This window comes from Bos indicus, chromosome 20 (genome assembly GCF_029378745.1).
Source record: "Bos indicus isolate NIAB-ARS_2022 breed Sahiwal x Tharparkar chromosome 20, NIAB-ARS_B.indTharparkar_mat_pri_1.0, whole genome shotgun sequence".
NCBI classification, from domain to species: Eukaryota; Metazoa; Chordata; class Mammalia; order Artiodactyla; family Bovidae; genus Bos; species Bos indicus.
This window is the reverse complement of record NC_091779.1, coordinates 12,374,721-12,394,957: the sequence shown is the minus strand read 5'-3', so window position 1 is coordinate 12,394,957 and position 20,237 is coordinate 12,374,721. Positions and strand designations below refer to the sequence as shown.

The 20,237-nt window shown below is 39.8% G+C and overlaps 1 protein-coding gene across 16 annotated transcripts in view; it reads left to right on the top strand.

The window, feature by feature from the left end:
• Positions 1 to 20,237, top strand: part of MAST4 (microtubule associated serine/threonine kinase family member 4) — a 618,779-nt gene that overhangs the window by 561,631 nt on the left and 36,911 nt on the right. For all 16 annotated transcript variants that reach the window (XM_070774592.1, XM_070774594.1, XM_070774593.1 and 13 more), the window contains 7 exons: positions 1,224 to 1,291; positions 3,664 to 3,749; positions 10,926 to 11,134; positions 12,874 to 13,012; positions 14,304 to 14,436; positions 15,404 to 15,569; positions 17,418 to 17,519. In XM_070774592.1, the coding sequence (XP_070630693.1) occupies positions 1,224 to 1,291; positions 3,664 to 3,749; positions 10,926 to 11,134; positions 12,874 to 13,012; positions 14,304 to 14,436; positions 15,404 to 15,569; positions 17,418 to 17,519 (903 nt within the window). The remainder of the gene's footprint in view (positions 1 to 1,223; positions 1,292 to 3,663; positions 3,750 to 10,925; positions 11,135 to 12,873; positions 13,013 to 14,303; positions 14,437 to 15,403; positions 15,570 to 17,417; positions 17,520 to 20,237) is intronic.

The following is a 20,237-nucleotide window of genomic DNA, read 5'->3' as shown; positions in this document are numbered from 1 at the left end:
GAAAATTCTTTCATGTTCTTTTTTTTTAATAAAATGTGTTTCATTTTTTTTTTCTTAAGTATAAAAATCAAAACAAACCATAAAATGAGTTAGGTTTTCTCATTTACTTATATAAACTCAGGGATGCATTCCAGTATTGGTTGAACAATTAAATTCTTTGTCTCTTAACTAGACCACTAGGGTAGACTTTAGACTGGTGTCAAGCATGTGGCATCCAGCCCAGAACTGACTACTTTACATGATATAATTAATAGTAATAAATAACAATCAACATTCAATAAGCACTCAATTTTTGTTAGTTAACATGCTAAGAGCTTTACATGCATATCACTTGTCATACTCATAAAAAACTGAGATAAACAGCATTGTTTCCATCCTACAGAGAAAGAGCCCAAGGTTAAAAACTCACTAAGTGCTCTTAGTGGTGGTAGCTCAAGTCATTTCAACTCCAAATTCTTCTTAACACTTACTGTTGCTTCCTTTCTGACAAATTGCAAATTCTTATGTACTAGGAATGCTTGCTCTCGGTGCATGTGAAGGAATGGAGCAAAGGGTGGCTCATCACAACTTGAGACTCAATCTCTGAGCTACAGTCAGTACATCTCTGATGCCCATCGGAGCCTAGGAAACTTGTCTCTCTTGAGTATCTGTTTACAGGCATAGTCACTGAACCCTCCAAACCCCTTCCAGGCTGTGGTGATTCTGTCAACCTGCTAGTGAATCCTGCCAGCATGAGCAGAGGCCCACTTCTGAGTAGGACTATGTCTAAGTGTTCATAAGGAATGCAGTTCTTGGGAAAAGGGCATGTAATGAACAGTTTCAAAACATCAGTTGTTGGTTCTTGCCATTTTGGATTTAAGGTTTCCCTATGTGTCCCTTGGAGTATAGAGTAAATTTTTCTTTTTTTTAATATTGAAGAAAATAGTTTTTCTTTAGTTTTATTAATAGCATAGTTCAGTTCAGTTCAGTCGCTCAGTCGTGTCTGACTCTTTGCGACCCCATGAATCGCAGCACGCCAGGCCTCCCTGTCCATCACCAACCACCAGCTCCCGGAGTTTACCCAGACTCATGTCCATCAAGTCAGTGATGCCATCCAGCCATCTCATCCTCTGTCGTCCCCTTCTCTTCCTGCCCCCAATCCCTCCCAGCATTAGGGTCTTTGTCCTGTCCAATTGCAATAGTCCTATTTCTCTTAAATCTTGCTTTTTTTTTTTTCAATTTAGAAATGGCTCAACTGGGAAACTATGATAGTGGGACAGCAGAAACACCAGAAACAGATGAATCAGTGAGTGTAAGTATCTTTCTTGATGAAACATGATGTTGGTTTTTCTGTCTATGAGCATCTGGAGATTTTGGCTGTGTTAATTACTTTATTTGTTCAACACATATTTGTTGTGCTTCTATAGATGAGGCACTAGGTATACAACTTTAGCCCCTCTCTTCAAAGAAAAACAAAATAATATAAGGAAATCATGCACAAAAAATCAAAATGAGAAACTTGAAGGAGATCGATGAAGAAAAAGGGCCATGTGTTCCTGGAACATAACATAAAGAGATTTACCTTCACCTTGCCAGTCCAGAAAGATCTCCTAAAGAAGGGATGCTTGACATGTGGGGAGTTACTAGGATGAGAAGGAACAGAGGGAACATTCCAGGCCAAGGAAACATCAGGAGACACATGGTAGGAGAGTGCTTCTGAGGGCTTTAGAGTGACGGTGACCATGTAGCCTTCAGCTTCATGTTAAAACTCTCCAGCTCTGCTTAAAACTGGACACAGACATCCTTGCTGTTGATCTGTGTCAAATCATTTCTTTCGAAGAATAGTGGGAAGCTGTGGTGCTGTGGAGGAAAGGTGTGTGTGTTGTGGCATGGAGGGGTGGGGAGGGGAGGAGTAGATAAGGAGATGACCCTAAAAGTTATAGCGGGAAGAAAGTCACACTGATCGCAGTGCAGGAAGTAGGTGGGGTGAAGGGAGCAGGCAGGCGGGACCCTGGGGAAGCCATCTGAAAGGCTGCAGCAGTGGCACAGGTGAGAGGTCCTCATGCTGACGCCATCTTTCCTATTTGTGAACAGAGGAAGAGGAACCAGGATGGGCCACCCCCAAGTGTCAGGGGTGGGGAGGAGAGAGGGGCAGCTGTGTAGCCTGGGGGATGAAAAGCCCAGACTCTGGAGTCAGGGTGCCAGATTTCAAGCCTGGCTTCACTTCTCACTAGCTGTAGGAATCTCTCTATACCTCAGTTTCTTCATCTCTAAAATATATATGAAAAATTAACTGAGGTAGTCTGTGTGAAATGGTTAGGACAGCATCATGTAGTAAATGCTAAATAAAGGCAACTTTTTAATCAGTTTCATTATAACTGCCAGAATTTTGAATGTGCTAAAGCTGAAGTCCCTTTGAGCCATCAAGCAGGCAGTCATTTGTAAGGTGTGGGATCTTCCAGCCCTCAGAGGGAGAGTTTCTGGTGGATGGTCTAGGTGGCTTAGGAGTCATTCACGGGAGTAGGTAAGGAAGCATTAATAAGACAAGAGATTGGTTCAGGGTCTTTGCAGCCCGAGCTGTGGAGAGCAGTCACAGTGGGGTGGCTGAACAAGTAAGTGGTCCCAGCCTTGGATTATGTTTCCTGAGGTAGAATGCTGGCAGGGGATGAGAAGACCCAGGTCCTGTGGCCAGAGGCCAGGGAGAAGTAGAGAAGGGAGCTGTTTGAGATGAGGAGGCCAGGTAGACCCAGACTGCGTTGTTTGGTGAGCTCTCTGTGTAGATACTGAAGTCATCCAGGACGGTGAGAGAACCCCGGCTTGAGGAAGGTGGGAAGGTCAGTCTAAGTCTTCCAAGGATGGTGGGCAGCAGGTCAGCGGGTGCCATCTCTGAGCAGGGGAGGATTCCTCAGAGTCATGGAGGTTCTTCCAAAATTATGAGGGGATTCTGGTCTCTGCAGAGGAAGCAAAATGACTGTTAACTCCCTCCCAGTGCTAAGACACATGGAGTGTGAGACAATTTTGTAGAAAAACAAAACTGTTTATTCTTTGAGCTGAACTTTTAAAAGGGCTGTCTTTTTGAAATTTGGTATCTAAACCCTCGTAAGACTTACAGTGAATGGAAGTAAAGAAAGACAGGCATGCTCTGCTTGGCCATCCCAGTCATTGCCAGCTACCTTCTCCAGACAGGAAAGGTTGCCATAGGAGTGAAATAGACATGCTCTGGGTCAAGGGCAGAGAAGTCACATGATCCACTAGCCTGCATAGATCCACTCCAGCCCATTCTATTCGGATTGACTAAAAGCAGAATTAAGCTTTGGCATTTTGGACTTAACATCTTAAAACTTTAAGATGACTTTAAAGACTTTAAAAGACCAGGATGAAGTTCACCTGAATACTTTACAGAGGTAAATTAAAATCAGAAATTTTCAAAACCTTGGTGCCTGTATCTCCCGGAAATGAGGTTCACTTCAGTGAAACGGAGCCACTGTCTTGAGGAATAGTTTATCGGCACTGCTCTAGAAGATTCATCTTTAAAGTTGTCCCCCAGGTTCCTTTGGCTGTAATACTGCACTTTAACATATTAAACAAGAGAGCATGTAATTCAGATATTAGTTATTTTGCTGCAAAAATCATTTTCTTAAATTCTGTGCTGTGTTTTTTTAACATCCATATTTTGTCTCCAAGAGCTCTAATGCTTCCCTGAAACTTCGAAGGAAGCCTCGGGAAAGTGATTTTGAAACGATTAAATTGATCAGCAATGGAGCCTATGGGTGAGTAATTCAAGAAAACTATTGTGTTTTAACATACCTAAGAAATATATGCTTCACATTGATCTTGTGCCAAATAGATATTGTTGTAGACTTTAGTTTTCAGATCACTGCCCCTTCATTAATGGGTGTAAGGTGAAGCCCAAATCATTTTTCACTGGATACTTCATCAGAAAATATTTCAAGTGACATGGGTGGGAATTATCGTAGAGGGTTGGAGAGAAAGACTTTAGAAAGCAAAAATTTCTAAAGGGAACATATTTTCACATGCCTCTTTGTGTGTAGATATATAGATACATATACACATCTGGCTGTATATTTATATATATATATTTGAATATATATAAATTCATTTATAGCATTTCTTCTTGAGAATTAGCCAATATTTCCTGCCTGACCAGCAGTCAGCATTGGAAGAGAAGTACTTAAATAAGAAGGCTGATTGAAAATATAAAGAAATAAAATTCTTTGTCTTTCTGTTACACCAGAATTTTTTTTTCAGTTGGCCTGTATGCTATAGTCTGATCGTATTAGTGGTGCCCCTTCCTTGACTCAGTTTTATAGACACAGAGTTTCTTTCTCATGGCATAAGGTCAATACTGACAAGATCCTTCTTGAGTTACTAATAATTTAGAAGGATAATTCATACACAAACTGTGTCCTGATCCACTTTAGACAGCCTAGAACTCTAGTTTAATTAAGTATGAATCCCAATTCCATCTGTAGGTAGAGGGCAATAAACCATCCCGTAGACATTTATTGCCATTTATCACACACACGAGCAGATGAGATAGAAACGATGTTTGTTATGCCACAAGGGATGTTTCTTCTTAGAATTTTTTTTCACCTCTAATATTTTCCACACCATTAACTTAGTGAAGAACTTAAATATTTGTGAGTCCTTTCTATGCTTCACTGATTTGTTTTCAGGATTATGTCAAATGGCATATTTCCTGGTGTGGCTTATAAATGCTTTCTGGTGTTTTTGGGTTTTTTTTGCAATGTTTTATTTTTTTCAAGGACCTCACTGAAACTCTTCTGCCTGAGAAGATCGTTTTTAGCATGTGGTTGTGTGTGGGTTTTGTTTGTATATTGTTGGCTTTTAGTCCATTTTCGTTCTGGGGATCCTCTGAGGATTTCTTCTTTGATGAGAAAGAAGACTGAACTTTGATTTAAGGGATCTGTGGGTATGCGCACTGCTTGATTTTATTGGAAGTGAAATTCTGGCATAGGATTGTTGGTGAAGCACTTTTATAAAATTTGAGCAAATATCTTAGCTATATATGGAGTTCTAATTGGTTGAGTAAACTCATTTGTAGTGCAATTAAACCACTGTATAGTAAATGAGGTATATCACACTTTGGGGAATGGTTGGGAATATACAAGAAGTTAAACAAGCTGTGAATCCGTAAACAGCCAGGACGCAGGCCAAGTCATTAATGGGCTTACAAGCTGCCTGCGGGAGCCTCTGCTGATCAGCCAAAACTTTTTTTTTTCTCTTTTACTCTTCTCCAAGTTAATCTTTCGCTATGTTTCTAACAGATTTCCTCTAAGATTTAATTATTTTGAACTTAAACTTTGAATCAAGCCACACCCATTGGCCCACCCGATCAGGATGCTATGGTGGGCTTCTGTGAACTGGCTGAACAGATGGATCCCTTGTGGGCCATGAATTGAAGCCTTTCAAGGCTCTCTTGGGCATCCTTGTAGCCGAATCCTTGCTCACATCAGTGACCTGTTCTTTGACTTTCAAAAACTGGTTATGCTGGAAACTAACCCTTTCCTTAGAGAGAGCTGTAACAGGTCAGGATTTTCTCAACATCCCTACTTAGTGACAGTTCATGGCATGAAGGGGGCTTCCCTGGTGGCTCAGAAGGTAAAGAATCTGCCTGCAATGCAGGAGACCCGGGTTCGATCCCTAGGTCAGGAAGATCCCCTGGAGAAGAGAGTGGCTACCCATTCCAGTATTCCTGCCTGGAGAATCCGATGGACAGAGGAGCCTGGCAGGCTACCGTCAGAAAGAGTCAGACAAGACTGAGTGACTAACACTTTCACTTTCATATGGCATGAAGCCATTTTACCAATTTGATTGATAAGCCCTGAATTTCCTTCTCTGTTGAGTAGGTTTCAGATCCCTGCCTGGAAGCTGAAACTTCCTTCAAGCCACGCTTAGCACTTTGTAGGAAGTGAACACCTCCTATGTGCCAGGCATTGGACTAGTCTGTCTGTATACATCCTCTTCTCACAAGACCCTTTGATGTGGGGAAAGAGGCTTCCAGGCCTGGTCACACACTGCCTGCAAGCAGAGTTCTTGTCTCCCTTTATGTTTTGTTTATAACTTTTAGTCATCTCAATTGGGGTATAGAAGTCCTTCTTCCATTGAGTACATCCACCTAGATTTTGTTTTTCTTTATTTATTTTTAAATATTTTTGACTACGAGGCTTGTGAGAGCCTAGTTTCTTGACCAGGAATCAAACCCAGGCCCTTGGCAGTAAGAGCATAAAGTCTTAATCACTGGACGGCTGGGAAATTCCCTCCACCAGGATTTTTAGATAACAATTTTGAGTGAAAGAATAAAACTAATCTAAAATTTTTTAAAGTAAGTAAACTGGATCTGAGAGGCACAGCTCTTCTCCACTTCACATTCCTTTCTTGCCTTGCTGCCCTTTCTTTTTTTCACCCGCAAAGGACAGTGTCATTTACCTGAGAGACCAGGTGTGCAAGCTGACAGATGCGCCCTCTTGATAGCCTTTCCTCTCAGCGTCTCGACGACACACGCACTCTCCTTCCCACGTGAGGCTCTGCCCACGGGGATTCGTGTATCAGGCTCTCAGATTCATGAGTAATTGTATATGCATGAGACATTCACACTCCCCATAGGACTGATTCATTCTGCTCTAGATCCTGCCTGCTTCCCATTCTGCTTCTCCCCGCCCCCACCTCAGTTCTGCTTGAGTGGAGTGATGCTTGGCTCAGCGGGTTGCCCCTCCCGACGCATCACCTCCCATCCTTGCCTCTTCCTGTTTCACAGAGGGGTCAGTATAGGAAAAGAGACACAGAGGCCTTTTCAAAGAAAGCAACCCTTGGGGACAGAAAGCGGAGAAATGGGAGCCAAATCAGTTCAGCCTAGTTTTATAACTAAACTTGGGCGGTTTGCAACTCTGCCTCGCAGTGTTAGATGTCTGTCTGTCCCACTGCTGTTTGTCTCTGTTTCTCTCTCTTTTTCAGCCTCTCCCTCCCTCTCTCTCTCTCCTCTCTCTCTCTGCTGACTTGAGTAAATTTTGAACACTGACTTACAGGAAGGGAGGAAAGGAGTATGTGAGAGAACACTTACTACTAAATGAACAAATTTCAGCATTAGAAATAATATTCCCAAAGCAGTACCGAAATGTAAGAACATAAACAAAACAAACCCAGCTGCAGGGGATTATAATTAAGTCTAAGTTGACTTTTGCAACTTGAACGAGATATGTTTGTCCTGAGGAAATGTTATCTCAGGCTACCTATAGGATTAATTTCAACTGAAATTAATTTCAATTAATTCCTGAGGATTACCTGATTGTTTTAAATAAAATAACAAGGGGAAGCAGAAAATCAAATCAAATTTTACGAACTGAAAATCTGAGGACAAAGATTGAAGGCCTTTATTAACACTGTACCTAGTATAAGTGCTGGTCAAATTGAGCCTGAGGCTTCTTTCTCTTTTGTTCTTTCATAAAGTCATGTGCAATCCTATTTCTTTTTTCCTTCACTTCCTGTTGTCTTCACACATACTGAATTTTTTTGCAGTTATTTATGTAGGAAATGGTGGTGCTTGGTTGAAAGTAAAAATGGCGACCTAGGGCATTCCCTGGCAGTCCAGTGGTTAGAGTTCATAGCAGAGGGTATGAGTTCAATCCCTGGTCAGGGAACTAAGATCCCACATGCCTTGTGGCATGGCCAAAAAAGAAAAGAAAGATGTAACAGGGAAAAAAATGGCAACCTACTGATAGTCTAAAAGTGAAATTCTCAATGTCATATGTCTGGAGATCCTAGCACTAAACCTACTTAATGTTAAACACTGCAAGAAGAGAGGAACTGAGCTATACTCCAGTTGAGTCTCAAGAATAGGCAAGTGCTTATATAAAGATACTGGCTTTCTCTTTTTAACATTTTCAGTTCTGAGACTCATTTTAAAAAGCAGATTTTGTATTTCAGAAATCCCTCTCCATGACAATATCTGCCAATGCTTGTCTCATATCTAAGCCGAGGCCAAGTTCTTGTCTGTGCTCCCTTTGAGTATGTCTCTTCTACTATCAGCTTCTAATTAGGAGAAGCGCAAGTGTTTTTGAATCTTTTGTTCTACTCTATCCAATTAGTAATCGGAAAAAGGGGGGAATTGGTCAAAGCGTTTGATTCAGAAAGAATGAGTTAAGTTGGTTAATGAAAAAGTTAGTCAAAGTAGAAAATCGCCAAAAAATGATATGTACTTTAAACATTTTAATTTAACTTAGATATATGTAAATTGACCAGCCTTTTGATGTAAGACCTTTATAAGACAGCGAATATAAACCATAGTTAAATAGTCATTCTTTGGTATTCCCTCCCTTGGATACTAAAATCCACAGATGCTCAAGTCTCTTAAATAAAATGGCATCCTCTCATATAGTTTAAATCACCTGTAGACTGCTTATAATACCTAATACAATGTAGTGAAAGTCGCTCAGTTGTGTCTCTCTGCAACCCTATGGAACAGTCCATGGGACTCTCCAGGCCAGAATACTGGAGTGGGTTGCCATTCCCTTCTCCAGGGGATCTTCCCAACTCAGGGATCGAACCCAAGTCTCCCGCATTGCAGGCAGATTCTTTACCAGCTGAGCCACGAGGGAAGCCCAATACAATGTAAATGCTTTGTAAATTGTTGTCAGTGTGCCAAATTCAAGTTTTGCTTTATCGAGTTCTGGAATTTTTTTTAATGTTTTCAGTCCTCAGTTGGTTGAATCTAAGGATACACAGAAGACAGGGACATGTGGGGCTGACTGTATTATGTTGTTTGCTTCCCATCTTTAGCTTCTTTATAGGTGAAGCAAAAACTGAAATCAATCTGTGTCTAGATTTGTATTATTTTCTTAACATTTAGAATCTTTTCACTTTACTGAATCGATGGGAATTTAGTTACTCACATTTATCAGTACTTTCCCAAGTATTCCATTCAGTTTTCTTATAAACAAGGATGTTTTCTTTTTTCACACTCACTTTCCATCAGTTTAAATATTTGTTTAAATTAGTCAGTTATGGTATCAAGCCTAGTGAGGAGAACAGGTGTAGGAATAAACCCAGCTGGTGGAAGCCCAAGTGTCTGGGCATCCTGAAGAGGACACCAAGCCCACATGGAAAGCAGGGAGCACCCAGCTGGCCAGCCCCTATGCCAGGTTATTGTACAGTGGAAATAGGAACACCAGGTTATTCCTCCAGTTGGCTATGTGGAGTGTGGTTCAGACAGCTTGTGTGGTTTTGTGAGTCAAGGGAAAATATGGATATAATGAGAAGACAAAGACAAAGATGTACACATTTGATAGAAAGACGAATTCCTAGTTGAGTGCTTAAGAGGAAGATGTGAACCTTGGTTAAATTGAGATTGAATGTACTTAAGATTTACATCAGTGGATCACTCTGACATTTTGGTGCAGCAGGCATATAGGGTGTCCTGGTCCCCTTTGTGTTCATTTTTTCAGGGACAATGAAAATCACCAGTGGGAAATGAATCTCAGCTAACCCTTTGTTTGGGAAGCATCCTACTGGGTAGAGTTTACTGTGACTGGTAGCTCTTTAGGTAAATTATTCCTTAGTTTATCACTGCGTTTGTTTCAGGACAGCCTCATATAACCTATTATACACTTCTGATGATGATGGCTCTTTAGGTACATTATTAAGTATTTGCACATTGCCTCACCTGAGTTCAGACCTGTTCTCCCTCAATAATGGGATAAATGAGTAACTTGTGAGAAAAGGAGCCTGTCCAAGACAGTTTCCTTATTGCTCATTATTTCCAGCTGGGGTTTGAAAGATCTTCCTCCTGATTACTTCTTTTCTGTACATCATTTGAAGCTCCAAGGAGTCCATTGTCTTTTCCTGGACAGAACTGGTGGTGAGGCTTCTGGCAGAAATTCAATGCAACCTGCTCATTTTAGGGTAAAGTTGCTGGGCACCTCACCTGTGGGTCAGATGCACCAGAAATGCCATATACTCTGGACCCCTTTTCAGTTGAGAAATGCATTTCCTGTTGAAACAGGCATAGGTGTAACTCATGCTGAGGTCTGTAGTGAAGGAATATGCTTCTCTTTGTAGCAGGGTGGGCGGCCCCCTATGACCTATTACACACTTCATATTTATCTAGAAATTTATGTGTGTATGCTAAGTCACTTTAGTCATGTCGAATTCTTTGCAGCCCTATGGACTGTAGCCCTCCAGGCTCCTCTGTCCATGGGATTCTCCAGGCAAGAATACTGCAGTGGGTTGCCATGCCCTTCCCAAGGGATCTTCCCAGCCCAAAGATCGAACCGGCATCTCTTCTGTCTCCTGCATTGGCAAGCGGGTTCTTTACCATTAGCACCACCTAAGAAGCCCTGTAAAAGCTAATGTGAAGTAAATTACTCTCAAGTTGGAAGTCAGCTACATTAAGAAGCAATAATCTATGGTCTCTTTTTGTAGATCTCATGTGTATCATATAGAAAATTATTGCTTTAGTCAGTTGTGAAAAAATGCCTAATAGATATCTAATGCTAGAAAGGCTTTAGCTCAGAATATGTATGTACTTTTTTCGTTGTTTTCCTGTTCTAACTTATATTTTGGATTTTGTTCTATTTATGAAAAAACTGAAAACAACAGCTAGCTATTGGAAAATAGCTCACTCTGGAGACTGTCCATATCCTTCAGCAGTGAAATGAATTTGATGTCTTATGTGTGACCTGTAACCTTTATTGAAAGGATAAAAAAAAAAAAAAATCAATCTAGCCAAAGGACTTTGACCTGAAATTGAATGTTGATAGTTGCCAGCATAGCTAATGTGGGCTGAATCCCAGCTGTCATGTGAACTTAAAAAAAAAAAAAAGTGGGTGATCACATCCACCTACATGGCTTACTGTACCCAGAAACCTCTCCTCTTCCTTTGAACCCCAACTCCTTGTGCTCCTTTTCAGGGCAGTCTATTTCGTTCGGCATAAGGAATCCCGGCAGAGGTTTGCCATGAAGAAGATTAACAAACAGAACCTCATCCTCCGAAACCAGATCCAGCAGGCCTTTGTGGAACGGGATATCCTGACTTTTGCAGAAAACCCTTTTGTCGTCAGCATGTACTGCTCCTTTGAGACCAGGCGCCACTTGTGCATGGTCATGGAGTATGTGGAAGGTGAGTCAGCTCTGACACCGCGACCATGGCGCTGATGCCCAAGGCCACTGTCTTTGTGTGGCTGATGTTTTCGGTCCCTGTGCTTCACAATGGTTGTATCCACAGAGGAACCGAGGCTGGGGACTGAGATGGCTGTATTCCCAGTCATTACCTTCTGATAATTGCCTGTCAAGTGCCAGCTCTATTATAACAAAGGGAAAATTAGTGCCATTTGAAAAACAGGTTGTTTTCTTTTTTAAACCGCCTTTCATCCTGAGTACCTCCTCTCAATTGGTCATTAAAGTTAGAATATAGGTGATGGGATTTTTCCTACTTATTTTTATTGTGTATCATAAAATCATTCATTACAGTGGATCTTCTTAAGGAATGTATTAAAATATGTCCTTTTCAGTCTATGGTATGAAATTAAAAGTGAGTTAGAAGAAAGATACATTCAAGAAAATCTAACTTCTAAAAAAAGTACAAATCAACTTATTTTCAAAAGCGAAATATGCTCACAGACATAGGAAACAAATTTCTGGTTTTCAAAGCGGAAAGGGGAGGGGGAATAAATTAGGACTATGGGGTTAACAGATATACACCACTATATATAAAATAGATAACAAGGATTTAGTGTATAGCACATGGAACTGTATTCAATATCTTTTAATAACCTATCAATGGAAAGAATCAGAAGCTGGACACCTGAAACTAACAACATTATAAATCAACTACAGTTTAATTTTAAAAAGCTTGTTTTTCTTTTGGAAGCTCGTGGTCTGTCTTTTAAATACTCAAGTAATGTTATTTCCATCAATTTTACATGAAATGTTTGGTGTTTCAGTAGCCATGACTTATTAACATAAATAAAACTGTAAAATGAATAGGTAAGCAAGGGCAAAACAGTTTTCAAAGCATCTGATTTAAGCCCTTGTAATTATTTGAACAGAATCCCAAAGCTTTACAATTTGAAGAAACATTAAGTAGCATTTTCATTTTGCAGATGAATGAACTGAAACCCAAGTTTCACTAGATATTTAGTAGTGGATACAAGACAAAAACATAACTTGCATGATTTCTACCCAGTGTTCTTTTCACCACACCAGTACTTTAACTTTTGCTGTGGTTATTTTAACAACAATCATTAATGTTTATCACATGTTTAATATGTGTTGACAGCATCCTGAATTCTTTACCTAGATTACTTCATTTAATCCTCACAATAAAAGGGATGACGTTATTCATATCCTGACATAACAGACAAAAGGACCAAGACCAGTTTGCCCAAGATATCCCCACCTGTAAGAATCAAAGCTGGAATTTGAACTCAGGCAGCCTGATTCCAGAATCCATGTTTTTAAATGGTTTATTATATATTTTTAAATTAATTTATTTATTTTAATTGGAGGCTAATTACTTTACAATATTATAGTGGTTTTTGCCGTACATTGACATGCATCAGCCATGGGTTTTATTATATTTTAAATTGTCACACTGTCCCTAAAACACATCACTAGTTCTTCAACTTTTTGTTTCACTTCAGGTCAAATCTGCTCCCTCGTGAGCAGTGCTTCTTAATTAGAAGTCTGTATTTTCTTCACAGCACATCTTAAGTAGAAACATAATTACCTAACACAGTCTCCACTTATGAGCATGATGGACTTGGTGGCCATTCTGTTTTGAAATTCTGCAGTCTAAACTGGTGGTCTTTAATCCCAGCTGATATAGTACTTGCTAAGTCTTTTTCTTGTGTTTTATAGGGGGTGACTGTGCCACGTTAATGAAGAACATGGGTCCTCTCCCCGTAGATATGGCCAGGATGTACTTTGCTGAGACGGTCCTGGCCTTGGAATATCTACATAATTATGGAATTGTACATAGGGATTTGAAACCAGACAAGTATGTACACTGATGCAATATGTCTATTTTTCACATAATACAAATTTTTGTCTTTAAAAAATTTTAGCACTGCTTTGCACATTTTAAAATTCTCCCATAATGTTCCCCAAAGTTATTTTTAGCAGCATTTATAATTTTTGTATATTCTTTTTAAAGGCTGTGATGTTTATAATGATAGCTTATAAGAAACAAACAGAAGAGTGTAAAGCCAGGGCTAATTTATATTTTTACATTTTTTATTATGTAAATAATAGGTACATAGAATGCCATGAGTTGTTTTCTGGATAGTTTCTGCATTTAGAATCATATTTAGATAATTCTTTTCTCCTCCAAGATGATATCCTTGTAGAATCTATTCTGTTTTATTCATAATTTATTATTTATTATTTAATTTTTAATCTATGTGGAGTTCATTTTGAGATACAGATTTGAGATACAGATACACTGTTTTCCCACCAAAGTCTAGGTATTCTTGACACCATTTATTAAATGTTTCATGCTTTCTCCACTAATTTGAGATACCTCTAGAAGTATTTTTTCAGGATGCTGAAAACTTTATGATAAAATTAACTCATGCTCATTTCAGAAGATTTGGGAAGTACAAAAAAACCAATTCATTCAGAAAATTACCAAATACAACTATTAGAATTTCAGCATATATCCTTCTGCTAGCTTTATTTTTTTAGACTCCTCCTTTAATTTTTTAAATTATTACAATTTCCTATGCTACTTAAAATGAAAACAAATTCATAAAGCTTTCAAATGTGCATTCTTCACATGTGTAAGAGATGTAGGTCATGTCCTTAGTGAGTAGAAACTTAAGTTTGAGCCAGAAGTTAAAATCTGAAACAATACTACATTTTTCTTCCAAGTTCTCTATCTCATTTGACTCACAGATTGGTAGCTTATCTTAGTCGCTGACGTGTAACATAGGATTATCGGTAGCCCTTTCTCAGCTATTTTTGTATTCTGAAAATACAAAGATGTCAGAGTTCCATACTTGAATTTTTCTGAGTTGCAAGTTGTAAGTGATGCTGTATGCAGATGCTCCAAGGAAGACGCGCGGGTCCCGACCTCCAGCCCTCCAGTGTGGATTACACTCAGCTGCCAGATACATAGTAATATATTTAACATCTTTGTGTGACTTCATCTCTTTGCAGGCTGGATTTTATAATGAGATTGATACCTATATACTACATAGTCTTAAAAACTGTCAGTGGAAGGGAGAAAAGTAAAAACCAAAAACTGAGCTTCAAAGGAGTATTGTCATGTATGTTCTTCTGCTTCACAGTTTGCTGGTCACCTCTATGGGGCACATAAAGCTGACCGATTTTGGATTATCCAAGGTGGGACTCATGAGCATGACTACCAATCTTTATGAGGGTCATATTGAGAAGGATGCCCGAGAGTTCCTGGACAAGCAGGTAAGGTTGCACGCTGCTCAGTTCTAGTAAGTGTTAGACCTGTGGTCGGGTCTGACTCTTTGCAACCCCGTGGACTATAGCCCACCAGGCTTCTCTGTCCATGGAATTTTCCAGGCAGGAATACTGGAGTGGGTTATCATTTCTAATACAAAGTACAGGATTGCCAATGAGATTCAGAACCAAAACTTGACTCGGCTGTCTTCATATTAGCGCTGGGGCTTTAGATGTCTTGATAAGCCTCACATTTAATAAAGTGCAAATTGCTCCCATTTTTCTCCCAGGACCTCTTTGAACTATAGGTCCCTCCACATTCCTCCCCTAGCATTATGCTCTATTAGTAAGACGAATGATGTAATTGCTCACAAGTGAGAGTGTGAGAGAGACAAATGGAAAACTGTTTTTGTAAGGAATTCAGGAGTCTCAGTAGAGTCCTCATGAAACTCATGATGCGTCGTACAATCACGGGTGCTAAGCTCTGAGCCATGGACCATTTCTCTTTAAGCACGCCTCATTACCATGTGCCCACAATCTGTTCACTGTACAGTTACTTAAGGTGAACATGTCTCAACCATCAGGCTTTTATGAAGTAACCAGGATGTGAATATATTTCAGTTGTATAAATACGAAAACTCTCTGAGAGTGACAGATGAAAAAAAATGCAATATTATTTTAAATTTCAGGGATTACAAATGTTTTTGCAAAGTAAGTAAAGCTATTCAAATTTGAAATTAGATGTTACACACAGTTTTCTGTTAAAGCAGCATTTTAAGCTTTGCTTTTGTTTGGCATTTAAGTAATTCACTGCCTTTGGTATGATAGACAATGATTTAGAATCACTGGTCTTAAGTTCTTTGTCCATGTGGTCGAGCAGGTGCACTCTAGGCAAAATAATTGATATTGAGCCATCTTGCTCATTTTAATTTGTGTCTAATATTCCAATTATTCTAATATTGCAATCATCTTTCAGGTCTGTGGCACACCTGAATACATTGCACCAGAAGTGATTCTGAGGCAGGGCTACGGGAAGCCAGTGGACTGGTGGGCCATGGGGATTATCCTCTATGAATTTCTGGTTGGATGCGTGCCATTCTTTGGGGACACTCCAGAAGAGCTATTTGGACAAGTCATCAGTGGTAAATATTGTCAGGAGTTATCCCTAGGCTCCCGTTGGGAAGCAGCTTTTTAATATAATTCTGGGGAGTATTACTGTTTTCACTACTAAAATGTTAACCTTTATCAAATGGTTTAGCCAACAAATTAAAAGAACTCACTCATCATAGCATGAAACTGACTTTCACAATCTCAGCGGAGCCATTTGTGTTGGAAATTGATCTGAACAAGTTTTGTTAACGCGGAATTTAGTACTAGCAATGTAACTGATTTTTATGGCGTGCTTTATCTGCAAAAGAAATTGGTGTGGGATTTGCAAATGATTTCACTGCTGTCCAGTCTTCCTTTCCATAATAGGAAAGTTGCACCAGGGAAGAAAAGGTTAATGTGGGTAACATTTGCATAAATGTGGAAAATGGCTATTGGCACAGTGAAGAAATTAGCAAAAATGTAATAAACCCTAAAACAAATGTCTACCAAATAATAAATAATGAGAATGGGGAGGAAGCAAATTTAATCCACAGATTGTTAATGATTTCATTGGTGGTTGTTATGGTGTAATGTTATTTCTTAACAGCTGTTCATCTTTCATTTAAATTCAATAACCTTTAGATCTTAACCTGAAAGCTGACCCTAACTATTGTTATGTGGCTTGTGGCAAAACTAAATGATAATTAAATAGGCCTATTACTACCCTACCTGCTGTTTTTATAAATTTTCCTGAAGCAGAGATCAGAAAGGCCTCTCTTCCTCTGAGTTTGTTAGTCATCACTCACATCTTCACCCACTCTTGTCCCTTCTGGACTGTACTTAGAAGCCCCAACGGTGGAAATAGGGGGATAATTCCTTTCGGTATAAGGAGCCTTTTAATCACAGCATTATTTTCTGTCACTGACTTTGCAAGCCAGGCATCTTTGTAAACTTGAACAAAGTAGATTTGTGAGTTGCCTGCGGTGTATAACCCTTTTATACAATATCTGGGCTCTTTATGGATTTATAACTAGACTGTCTTCTGATATACCAAGGCCTGAGTGGCAAGAGGAATCAACTGTTTAATTAACACAAGCAGCAAATGCTGGCTTTGTTTTCTCAATGCCTTGCGGCTCAGATGCATATTCATGTTTTATTTTCCAAATCAGATTTAAACTGCAGCAGAGGAAGCTAGAGGCAGGCACACACAGAAATAACTCATGTTTTTATTGCATTTCCATGCACACAAGCATGCACACCTATCTTCAGGCCAACTCCTTGAGAATGTAGAACCTATTCTAATATTTATGGCAGATTTTAAATACTTCCATTACTATGATTTCTTTCGGTTCTTCTTCTTCTTCTTCTTCAGTCTTTAGCATTTTAACCTTTCCTTTGTCTCTGGAAATAGTTATTTCACAAAATTATTTTTTACTCCTCAAAGCAGAAGAACTCTAGAGCTCTGGCCAGATTCTCTACTATCTTAAGTATGATAGTAGAAGAGAAAATTTGACTCCCCATGATCATCCCTGGGTGGGTGATTGCCTTAAACACAGGAGTTTAGAGTTTCCAGTATATTGAGGCCTCTTAATATCGAGAGGACTAATTTGCAGTGTCAGTTCTACCAAAGAAAAATGAATCAAAAGGGTAAATGAGAGACACTCATTTGAAATGTTCTCACGCTGCCTTCTTGAAAGCGGTACTATACGTATCTTATGCAACAGTGCTTCTCAGACTTGACTGATCCTAGGAATCGACTGAAGGAATCAGCTGTGGATTCCGATTCAGCTGGTGGAGTGGGACGTGAAGTTCTGCATTTCTGACTCCTGGATGTTATCCATACTGTTGGGACGTGGACCATTTGAGCAATACAGTCCATCAACTACTTTTCTTCCTTCTAGATGAGATCAACTGGCCTGAAAAGGATGAGGCTCCACCCCCTGATGCCCAGGATCTGATTACCTTGCTCCTCAGGCAGAATCCCCTGGAGAGACTGGGAACAGGTTAGAGCACATATGTTTTAATTTTGCTAATACGCAGGAAATAATGTCAGTGTGGAGCACTCAGAGGTTTGTATTTTTGTTTTTTTTTTTTTGCATGGGAAACATCTGTTGATTGATGCAGAATATGACTACAATACACTATAACAATATTTAAATTTTTTTTCTGATTCAGAGCAGCATGTATGCTATGAGGGTTGGTGGCTGTTGTTTTGTTGTTGTTCTTTTTTGGAAAGCAGAAATTTTTCTTACTTTGTTTCAGTCAGTAAAATTTCTCTGGAAGAAAACTTCAAGGGCAAAGGGCATATGTAACTCTTCTGTCTTGAAAAGCATGAATCTTAAAAATTTGAAACAGAAGGTTAGGAATATGGAGAGTTTTTTTTTCCCCTAGAAGGATTTGACCCAGCAGTTACTATCTACAAGTTTTGAAACAGGTTATCAATACTTGAACTAATTACTAGAAACGAGTGCCTTGGGTTGAGCCATGCTATCCTATCATGGTGATGAGCACCATGGCCCAAGAAAGAGGATTAAAAAACATTAACTTTCAAGATAAAGGAGGTAGTAGATTTATTTCTTGCTGATTATTTTTTCTGACTGTACTACTACCAGTTTTTTGTTTTTTTCCAAACTCCTATTCCTTTTCTTCCTTATATTCTTAATAGACAGAGATTGCAAGACAGTCCTAGCCAACTCCAGTATGTGAATGTACCTAGATGAGTCTACATATTAAATACACATAATGCACACACACATACAGCACACATCACACATACACACTGTATTGATAAAAATTTTCATCAATGACAATTGTTGACTTGCTGGGTTATTTATTCTGAGCTGTTTCATCCTACCCCATTTTACTAGAAAGATAAGAAAATGCTGATGAGATCATTCTCTCACCCAGTTTTTTCTAGACAGAATCATTTGCAAAAACACCAAATATATATATCTTATATTGTGCTCCACTTTTGCTCAGAGCTTCCTCAGTTGGAGAGCTCTTTTCTTGCTTAAGTATGGAATGCTGTGCTATCCAGAGTTTCTGATGATGCATTAAAACCCATGGACCCAATCTTTATTTTGTAAATAAAGTTTTATTGAATCACAGCAGTGCTGTTCAGTTGCACATTATCTATGGCTGTCTTCATGCTGCTTGGTGGAGTTGAGTAGTCATGACCAACTCCATGGCCCACAAGGCCTAAAACATCTACTGTCTGGCTCTTGGCAGAAAAACCTTGAAGACCCTGCCTTAGAGAATTTAAGAAGCTTTCAATGGAGCTTTTTTTTTTTTTTTGGCCACACTACAAGGCTTGTGGAATCTCAGTTCCCCCACCAGGGGTTGAACCCAGGTCAATGACAGCGAAAGCCAATGTCCTAACCACTGTACCACCAGGGAATTCCCAAGAAATTTTAAAATCAGAACTCAACTAGGAAAACTAATTTGAGTTGAGTTTTGTACTAGAGTGCCTGCCTGCATGCTAAGTAACGTCAGTCGTGCCCGACTTTGTGACCATATGGACTGTAACCTGCCAGGCTCCTCTGTCCATGGGATTCTCCAGGCAAGAAGACTGGAGTGGGTTGCCATGCCCTCCTCCAGGGGAGCTTCCCTACCCAGGGATCGAACTGCGTCTCTTCCATCTCCTGCATTGGCAGGCAGATTCTTTACCACTGGTGCCACCTGGGAAGGCTTTATGCTAGAGTACCATGTGCTTTTTGCTTTCTTCCATGGGTAAGCGGGCCTTTCACTAGGAAAGGTGATATAATGGAAGGTAAAGGCATAAACTCGGTCGTCAGCTTGCCTGGGTTTAAATCTGAAGTGTGTGATCACGAGCAGGTTGCTTCCCTTTCTGTGCCTCACTCCCTCATCTATAAAGTGGAGCTGATGGAAGGTCTACATCCCAGGATTACCGTGAGGATAAAAGATCATCAACACTGTCTGTTGGGACCAGATGTGACACCGCTGCTGCTGTTGTCATTTTGTATTTTTCCTGCCTGTATAATCCCGTGCTTTCCCCTTTGGCGTATGAGACTCAGGGATGGTGAGGGTGCCCCCACCTTTGAGCTGATGAACTCTTTGAACAGAATTCTTTATCTTTCTTTATCACCCTATTTGGATTTCCTTTTGTCTGAAGTGACTAGCAAACTGGTTATTTCCCTCTGTCTGTGATATACAGTTGGATTTGCTTTATGGTTCAAGAGATAAGCATAGCTATCCAAGAACGGGAGTCAAGGCTCTGTGTGGTGCAGAGATTTGAGAGGTGGTTTTATCCACTTGAGTCAAATGTGAGAAGCAGAGGCATTTTAAGATTGCCCTGCAACAATACAAATATCTGTTTGTGTAGTCTAATCAACTGTCCCAGGGAAGTATTGTTCTAAGGTAGAGCTAACAAGGTATAGGAATCATATCAGCACTCCCGCTAAAGAGTTCTCTTCAGTGTCCGTGCGTCACTTTGGAGAGTTTTCCTGTTTACTCTGCCCCTTTCCCTCTCCTCGGAATGTGTGGACTCTTGATTGGCCTTCACTTAGCAAGACAGGGCTATGGATGCTGGTCAGAACATCCACGTCTGTACGTTTTTGCTGCAATTATCTTTGCACATTTTCTCCTTGACTGCTGCTTTCAGTCTTTTCAGGGTTTGACAGATTGAGAAACAAATCTTCTAGCAGAAACTTGAAAGAGACTTTAAAGGACCCTGCCCAAGCTCTTAGAGTTGTCAAGGAGAG